Source organism: Catharus ustulatus, chromosome 30, assembly GCF_009819885.2.
Source record: "Catharus ustulatus isolate bCatUst1 chromosome 30, bCatUst1.pri.v2, whole genome shotgun sequence".
NCBI lineage: Eukaryota > Metazoa > Chordata > Aves > Passeriformes > Turdidae > Catharus > Catharus ustulatus.
This window is the reverse complement of record NC_046250.1, coordinates 1,617,404-1,626,065: the sequence shown is the minus strand read 5'-3', so window position 1 is coordinate 1,626,065 and position 8,662 is coordinate 1,617,404. Positions and strand designations below refer to the sequence as shown.

The 8,662-nt window shown below is 62.6% G+C and overlaps 2 protein-coding genes across 2 annotated transcripts in view; both read left to right on the top strand.

The window, feature by feature from the left end:
• Nucleotides 1-418, top strand: part of LOC117008613 (advanced glycosylation end product-specific receptor-like) — a 20,526-nt gene extending 20,108 nt beyond the window's left edge. The window contains exon 6 of the mRNA XM_033082588.2: nt 315-418. Within this exon, the coding sequence (XP_032938479.1) occupies nt 315-418 (104 nt within the window). The remainder of the gene's footprint in view (nt 1-314) is intronic.
• Nucleotides 419-2,353: 1,935 nt separating this feature from the next.
• PEX19 (peroxisomal biogenesis factor 19) lies at nt 2,354-8,114 on the top strand. The gene is made up of 8 exons (XM_033082744.1): nt 2,354-2,458; nt 4,118-4,221; nt 4,293-4,458; nt 5,501-5,586; nt 5,668-5,826; nt 6,954-7,130; nt 7,232-7,276; nt 7,858-8,114. Exons 1-8 carry the CDS (start codon nt 2,398-2,400, stop codon nt 7,918-7,920), a joined length of 861 nt encoding a protein of 286 aa, XP_032938635.1. The 5' UTR covers nt 2,354-2,397; the 3' UTR covers nt 7,921-8,114.
• Nucleotides 8,115-8,662: the final 548 nt, after the last annotated feature.

Genomic DNA, 8,662 nt, shown 5'->3' with positions numbered 1-8,662 from the left:
CCGGGGATAGCGGTGACATCAACGAGAATGTGCTGTGACACTGGGGGTGGCACTGTGTGGCACTGTGTAGCACTTGATGACAGTGGGTGGCACTTTGGTGACACTGGGATGGCACTGGGCGACACTGGGGGTGGCACTGTGGGTGTCACTGGATACACTGGGGGACACTGAGTGACGCTGGGGGACATCGGGTGGTGCTGGGGTGACACTGGGAGTGGCACAAGGTCCCCAAATGCCACCCAGGAGACAGGGGATACGGGCAGGGTTGGGGACAGGAATGTGGCACCCGTGGGTGGCACCGGTGTCTCCCGTAGGGTCCCCAAGTGTCCCCCCCGAGGTCCCCCAGGTCACCTACGCGGAGCTGCCGGGACAGCGGTGGCGCCCAGGGGACTGCGGTGACTACGAGAACGTGCTGTGACACCGGGGGACACAGGGTGGCGCTGGGGGGGTGGCACTGAGTCCCCAAATGCCACCCCCAGAGAGCTGCCACGCCCCCAAATGCCACCCAGGCGACAGCGGTGACATCGATGAGAACGTGCTGTGACACTGGGTGGGGTGGCACCGGGTGGCACTGAGGGGTGGCTCTGGGTCCCCAAATGCCACCCAGGGGACAGCGGTGACTACGGGGACGTGCTGTGACACTGGAGTGACACTGGGTGGCGCTGGGGGTGGCACTGTCTGCACCGGCAGACACCAGGTGGCGCTGGGTGACACCGCGGGTGACACCGGGGGTGGCACCGCGTGGCACTGTGTCCCCAGATGCCACCCCACAGGTGACCTGTGAGGAACTGCTGGGTCCCCAAATGCCACCCAGGGAACAGCAGTGACATCCTCAGTGACACTGGGGTGGCACTGGGGACACTGGGGTGACACTGGGGACACCCACACATGTGTGTCCCCTAGTTCCATGGCTACCAGGACTGTCCCTGTCCCCTCCCTGTGGCGATCAGGACTTGTCCCTGTCCCCTCCCGGTGGCCACCGCCCCTCTGTCGCTCCGAGCCGCGTGGGGACCAGCCCGGAGTGACCCGAAGTGGCCACCGCGGGGGGGCTGGGGACAGTCGGGGACACACGCGGGGGTCCCCAGGGGGACACAGGGGGTTCCCCTGGGGATGGAATTTTGGAATTTTCGGGTTTTTTTCCCTTCCCGTTTTCCCTTTTGGTGGATAATAAACAAAATTAATTCCCCAAAAACCGAGTCCGTTCTGCCCGTGAGAGACCCCAAACCCCAAACCCCGGCCCAGCCCCTCCCCCCGGCTGGGGGGGCACCCCAAGGGGGTCCCGGGGGTTTTGGGGGCTCCAGGGTCGATCCCAACCCCCCCGTCCCGCTCTGGGGCTTTTTCCTCCCGGTGGGGACACGAGTGGGACACGAGGGGGACAAGGGGACCCCAGGGGTCACTCCGGACACGGAGGGACCTGCGGCCATCAGGGCTGGGACCCCAAAATCTGGGACCCCGGGACAGGGACCCCAAAATTCGGGATGTCCAAGCTCTGGGACCCCAAAATCTGGGACCTCAAGGACCAGGACCCCAAAATTCGGGATGTCCAAGCTCTGGGATCCCAAATCTGTGACTTCAGGGACCGGGACCCCAAAATTCGGGATGTCCAAGCTCTGGGACCCCAAAATCTGATAGCTCAAGGACCAGGACCCCAAAATTCGGGATGTCCCAGCTCTGGGATCCCAAATCTGTGACCTCAGGGACCGGGACCCCCAAAATTTGGGACGAGGTTCCCAGTCAGGGTTCCCCGTCCATGGACACGTCCCTGCCGCTGGTCCCGGTGCCCAGTCCTGCTCACTCTTCCCGGTCCCTGTTCCCGATCTCTGCTCCCGGTCCCCGTTTTCTATCTCAGTTCCTAGTTCCCGGTCCCCGTTTCCATTCACAATTTCCATTCCCGATCCCTGTTCCAGCTCCCGTTCCCCGCTCCCGCTCCCTGTTCCCAATGCCGGGCCCCGCTCCCGATCCCACTCCCGATCCCGTTCCCGATCCCGCTCCCCGCTCCCTATTCCCGTTCCCGATCCCGTTCCGGTTCCCGTTCCCGTTCCCGCTTCCGCTCCCAATCCCGATCCCGATCCCGATCCCCATCCCCGATCCCGCTCCCTTCTCCCCGCTCCCTGTTCCCGATCCCGCTCCCCGATCCCGTTCCCATCCCCATTCCCGATCCCTATCCCGCTCCCGCTCCCTTTCCCGCTCCCGCTCCCCATCCCGTTCCCGATCCCATTCCCGCTCCCGTTCCCGTTCCCGTTCCCTGTTCCCGTTCCCGTTCCCGTTCCCGTTCCCGCTCCCGCTCCGGTTCCGGGTTTTCCGGGGCCGCGCCCGGAGGGGGCGTGTCCTCAGGGGCGGGAAGGGGCGTGTCCCCGCGGCAGCGCCCCCTGGCGGCGGAGGGCGGAGCGGGCCAAGATGGCGGCGGAGCCGGGCCCGGGCCCGGGGCCCGACCCGGAGCTGGAGGAGCTGCTGGAGAGTGAGGGGGGACCCGGGGGGCACGGGGGGCCCTGCCGTGAGGGGGGGACGGGAGGGGTCGTTGGGGTGCGGGGGGGCTGCGCGCCATTGGGAGCAGTGGGGATCATGGGGTGCGATGGAGGTCGGGGGTCATTGGGGTGAGGGGGAACGGGAGGGGCTGGGGGGGTCACTGGGGTTTGGGGGGCTCGAGGGTCATTGGGGTGAGGGGGAACGGGGAGCTCTGGGTGAGGGGCTGGGGGAGTTTTGGGGTGAGGGGGGTGCGAGATGTGCGGGGGTGTGAGGGGTTGGGGGGGTCATTGGGGTGAGGGGGAACGGGAGATGCTGGGGGGGTCATTGGGATTTGGGAGGTCGTGAGGGGCTGAGGGTTTGAGGGGTCTGGGGTTCATTTGGGTTCGGGGAGAACAGGGGGTGCCGGGGGTCGTGAGGGGCTGGGGGAGTTTTTGGGGTCTGGGAGGGCTCGGGGGTCTTTGGGGTTTGGGGGTGTCGTGAGGGGGTGGGGGCGTCATTGAGGTGAGGAGGGGTCGGGAGAAGTTGTGGGGGTCATTGGGAAGAATCGGGTCTGGGGTTCATTTGGGTTCAGGGGGAACGGGGGGTGCCAGGGGTCGTGAGGGGCTGGGGGATTTTTTGGGGTCTGGGGGGGCTCGGGGGGGATCGTGAGGGTTTGGGGGGGGTCATTGAGGTGAGGAGGGGTCGGGAGGGGCTGAGGGGGTCATTGGGGTTTGGGGGTCTGGGCTTCATTTGGCCTGGGGGGAACAGGGGGTGCTGGGGGTCATGAGGGGCTGGGGGAGTTTTTGGAGTTTGGGGGGGCTCGGGGGTTATTGGAGTGAGGGGGTCTGGGGGTTATTTGGGTCAGGAGATTAGGAGGAGCTGAGGGAATTTTGGGGGTACAGTGGGTTCTGGGGGTTATTGGGGGTGAGGGGAGTCTGGGGGTTTTGGGGTGAGGGGGGTCTGGGGGTTATTTGGGTCTGGGGGATCTGGGGGTTATTGGGATGAGGGGGATCGGGAGGGGCTGGGGGAGTTTTTGGGGTACAGGGAGTTCTGGGGATTATTGGGGTGAGGGGGCTCTGGGGTTTATTTGGGTTGGGACGGGCTGGGGGAGTTTTTGGGGTGCAGTGGGTTCTGGGGTTCTGGGGGGTGAGGGGGGTCTGGGGGTTATTGGGATGAGGGGTTTCAGGAGGGGCTGGGGGAGTTTTTGGGGTACAGTGGGATCTGGGGATTATTAGGTACAAGGGGATGAGGGTTTGGGGGTGCAGCTTTGGGGTGCAATTAGGGGCGGGGACTATTGGAGTGCAGTTTTGGGATGTGGTTTTGAGATGTGGTTTTGGGGTGAAATTACTGGGGTGCCGCTAGTTGTGGGAATTATTGGGGTGCAGTTATGGGGTGCAGTTACTAGGGTGAAGTTTTAGGGTGCAGTTACTGGGGTGCAGTTTTGGGGTGCAGTTATTGGGGTGCAGTTTTAGGATGCAGTTTTAGGGTACAGTTTTAGGATACAGTTTTGGGGTGCAGTTTATGGTGCAGTTTTGTGGGGCGGTTTTAGGGTACAGTTTTAGGGTGCAGTTTTGGGGTACAGTTATTGACACACAGATTTCATGACCACGTGGCGTGCAGAACCCCCTTTCCCAACCCTTTTTGGGGTCTCCTGACCCCGATCCCCCCCCAGGTGCCCTGGATGACTTCGAGCGCAGCCGCCCCGCGCCCCCTCCCCCTCGCAGCTCCTCGCCCTCCCCTTCCCCCTCCCCTTCCTCCGCCGCCGACTCGGCCAAGGTGGGGCCCCCCCAAACCCCGCTGTGTCCCCACTGTGGGGCACAGACCCCCCAGGCTGACCCCGTGTGCAGGGCTCGCTCTTCTCCTCGCAGGAGAGGTTCTTCCAGGAGCTGTTCGAGGGCGAGCTGGCGGCGCAGGCGGCGGCCGAGTTCCAGGAGGCCATGCAGGAGCTGGCCCGGCAGGAGCCCCAGCTCGTGGAGCAGTTCCAGAAGCTCTCGGAAGCTGCTGGAAAAGTTGGTGAGTGGGGAGGGGGGGGATGTGGGGGTCTCCACTCTGGAACAGAGCTGAGGAGCTCGTGCTTGTGTCTGTTCTCCATCCTGGTCCCTGGTCCTGTTCCGTGTCCCTAATCCCAGTCCCTGTCCCTGATCCCTGTTCCTGATCCCTGTTCATGGTCCCAGTCCTTGTTCATCATCACTGTTGCTGATCCCAGTCCCTGTTCCCAGTCCCTGTCCCTGATCCCAGTCCCTATTTCTGTTCCCAGTCCCTATTCCTGTTCCCAGTCCCTGTTCCCTGTCCATGGAGGTCCCAGTCCCTTTTCCCATTCCCTATTCCCTATTCCCAGTCCCTGTTCCCAGTATCTATTCCCTGATCCCAGTCCCTGTTCCCAGTCCCTGTTCCCAGTCCCTGTTCCCTGATCCCAGTCCCTATTCCCTGTTCCCAGTCCCTATTCCCAGTCCCAGTCCCTGTTCCCAGTCCCCGTTCCCAGCCCCTATTCCCAGTCCCTATTCCCTGTTCCTGATCCCAGACCCTGTTCCCTATTCCCAGTCCCTGTTCCCTGTTCCCAGTCCCTATTCCCTATTCCCTATTCCCTATTCCCTATTCCCTATTCCCTATTCCCTGTCCCTATTCCCTGTTCCCAGTCCCTGTTCCCTGTTCCCAGTCCATTGAGGTCCCTATTCCCTGTTCCCAGTCCCTATTCCCACTCCCTGTTCCCGTTCCCAGTCCCAGTCCCTGTTCCCAGTCCCTATTCCCAGTCCCTGTCCCTATTCCCTGTTCCCAGTCCCTGTTCCCAGTCCCTATTCCCTGATCCCAGTCCCTATTTCCTGTTCCCAGTCCCTATTCCCTGTTCCCAGTCCCTGTTGTCACCCCGTGTTGTCACCACCCAGATCCACCCCAGCGCCTTCTGCATTTCTGCAATTTGGGGATCCCCAGCTTGGGCTGGGGGCTGGGGACACCTCTGGGTGCTGTGGGGTGCTGAGAATCTTGCTGGGAACCCAGCAGGACCCCCCATTATCCCCATTATCCCCATTATTCCCATTATCCCCAATCCCACCCCCAGGCAGCGACGCCGCCTCGCAGCAGGAATTCACCTCCTGCCTCAAGGAGACCCTGAGCGGGCTGGCCAAGAACGCCAATGACCTCCAGGTACTCCCAGCCCTCCCCGGGATCCTGGGGGGCTCCCCCGGGGGTCCCGAGGGGCTCACGGGGGTCCCGGGGGTCCCACAGAATTCCCCAGGCTCGGAGGAGGAGCTGGCCAAGGCCCTGGAGGGGCTGGGGCTGGAGGAGGGCGGCGGGGACGGCGTCCTGCCCGTCATGCGCAGCATCATGGAGTCCCTGCTGTCCAAGGACGTGCTCTACCCCTCCCTCAAGGAGATCACCGAGAAGGTGGGACCCCAAAAAACCAGCAGGGCACCCCAAAAATCCGGGAGGGGTTCCCCAAAACCCTGGGGGTGTCCCTTGGGGCATGGGAGATGTGTTATCCCTGCTGTCCAGGGATGGGCTCTACCCCTCTCTCAAGGAGATCACCGAGAAGGTGGGACCCCAAAAAATGGGGAGGGCACCCCAAAAATCCTGGGGGAGGACCCCAAAATACCTCGGGGGGTTCATCCCTGAAATGATGAGAAGCTCCCCAAAAACCTGGGGTGCCCTGCTGTCCCCAGGGTCTGTCCCTGTCACCCCCAGGGTGTCCCTGTCCCTTTTAGGCTGCACTGGGGGGGGTCTCTTCTGTCCCCTGAGGGTCCCTCCTGTCCCCAGAGCAGCGGTAGCGGTTCTGTGCCCAACAGGGGCTGAAGGGTTTGGGATTTGGGGGTTCTTGAGGGATTTGGGGTCCCTGCTGTCCCCAGGGTCTGTCCCTGTCACCCCCAGGGTGTCCCGGTCCTTTCTGGGTCCCATGGGGGGTCCCGCGGCAATTCCCGCGGTGACTCAGCTGTCCCTGACTGTCCCCTCGCTGTCCCCTCGCTGTCCCTGGCTGTCCCCTCGCTGTCCCCTCGCTGTCCCTGACTGTCCCCTCGCTGTCCCCTGGTGTCCCCAGTACCCGGAGTGGCTCCGGCAGCACGAGGACTCACTGTCCCCAGAGCAGCGGGAGCGGTTCCGGGCACAGCAGGGGTTGGGATTTGGGGGTTCCCTGCTGTCCCTGACTGTCCCCTGGTGTCCCCTCGCTGTCCCCTCGCTGTCCCCTGGTGTCCCCTGGTGTCCCCAGTACCCCGAGTGGCTCCGGCAGCACGAGGACTCGCTGTCCCCGGTGCAGCGGGCGCAATTCTGGGTGCAGCAGGGGTTTGGGATTTGGGGGTTCCCTGCTGTCCCTGACTGTCCCCTGCTGTCCCTGCTGTCCCCTAACTGTCCCTGACTGTCCCCTGGTGTCCCCAGTACCCCGAGTGGCTCTGATAGCACAAGGGATCCCTGTCCCGGAGCAGCGGGAGCAGTTCCGGGCGCAGCAGGGGTTGGGATTTGGGGGTTCCCTGCTGTCCCTGACTGTCCCCTCGCTGTCCCCTGGTGTCCCCTGGTGTCCCCAGTACCCCGAGTGGCTCCGGCAGCATGAGGACTCGCTGTCCCCGGAGCAGCGGGAGCGGTTCCGGGCGCAGCAGGCGCTGATGCTCCGGATCTGCGCGGAGCTGGAGCGGGAGCGGCCGGAGGAGCCCGAGGGGCAGCGCCGGGAGCGCTTCGAGACCCTGCTGGACCTGATGCAGCAGGTACGGGGGGGCCGGGGTGACCCCAAAAGCGCCCGGCCCTGCCCTGACCCCCTCCGTGTCCCCTCCCTGTCCCTGTGTCCCCTCCTTCTGTCCCCTCGCAGCTGCAGGACCTGGGCCACCCCCCCAAGGAGCTGGCAGGGGACACGGTGAGTGCTTGGGGACCATATAAAAGGATTTGGGTTCAGCCTAAATGTTTGGGGGTGACCTTGTAGATTTGGGGTGATCCTGAAAGATTTGGGGTGAACTCATAGAATTGGGTGATCCCATAAGAATTGGGGTGATCCCAAAAGGTTTGGGACAATCCCATAGATTTGGGGTGACCCTGTAGATTTGGGGTGGTAACAGAGATTTGGGGTGAACCCAGAGATTTGGGGTGAACTCATAGAATTGGGCGATCCCATAAGATTGGAGGTGATCCCATAGATTTTGGGTGATCCCAGCAATTTGGGGTGATCCCAGAGATTTGGGATGATCTCATAAGATTTAGGGTGATCCTGTAGATTTGGGGTGATCCTGGGTGACCCCATAAGAATTGGAATGACCCCACAGAATTGGGGTGACCCCATAGAATTGAGGTGACCCAATAAGATTTAGGGTGATCCTGTAGATTTGGGGCTGTTAAGATGATCCCATAGATTTGGGATGACTCCAAAACATTTGGGGGTGACCCCACAGAAGTGGGGTGACCCCAAAAGATTTGGGGTGACCCTGCTGTGTCCCCCCACAGCCCCCAGGACTCAACCTGGATCTGCCAGGGGGGGTGACAGGGGAGCAGTGCCGCCTCATGTAGGGGAATTTTGGGGTCCCCCCCCGCCTCGTCCGACCCTAAATGAGGATGAAGAGGAGCCCAGGGGGGTTCAGACCTCCCCCCCCCAAATTTTGGGGGTTTTTTGGGGGGTGAGGGGTGCAGGGACCCCCCTATTTGGGGAGGTGTCCCCCCCTCGCCCCCCCCCCGGTGTCCCCAATAAAGAGTTGGTGACGGGAGCGGCTCTGCCTGGGAATGGGGACGGGAGCTGCGGGAATGGGGGGACACTGTGGGGACACTGGGGGGACAGAGTGACCCTGTGGGGACATTGGGGGGGATAGGGGACCCTGTGGGGACAGTGAGGGGGACAGGGACACTATGGGGACACTGGGGTACAGAGTGACCCTGTGGGGACACTGGGGGGGACAGAGTGACCCTAAAGGGACATTGGGTGGCACAGGGACCCTATAGGGACACTGGGGGGAACAGGGACCCTATAGGGACATGGGGGAGGAGAAGACTGACCCTATAAGGACATTGGGTGGGGACACGAAGTGACCCTAAACAGGGGTGACCCTACAACAACACTGGGGACACAAAGTGACCCTGCAATAACATTGAGGGTCACAAGGCCACCCTACAATACTGGGGGGACATTAAGTGACCTTAAAACCGGGGTGACCCTAAACTGGGGTGACCCTATAATAACACAGGGACACAAAGTGACCCTACAATAACACGGGAGTGACCCTACAGTGACCCCAAACAGGGGTGACCCTATAATAAC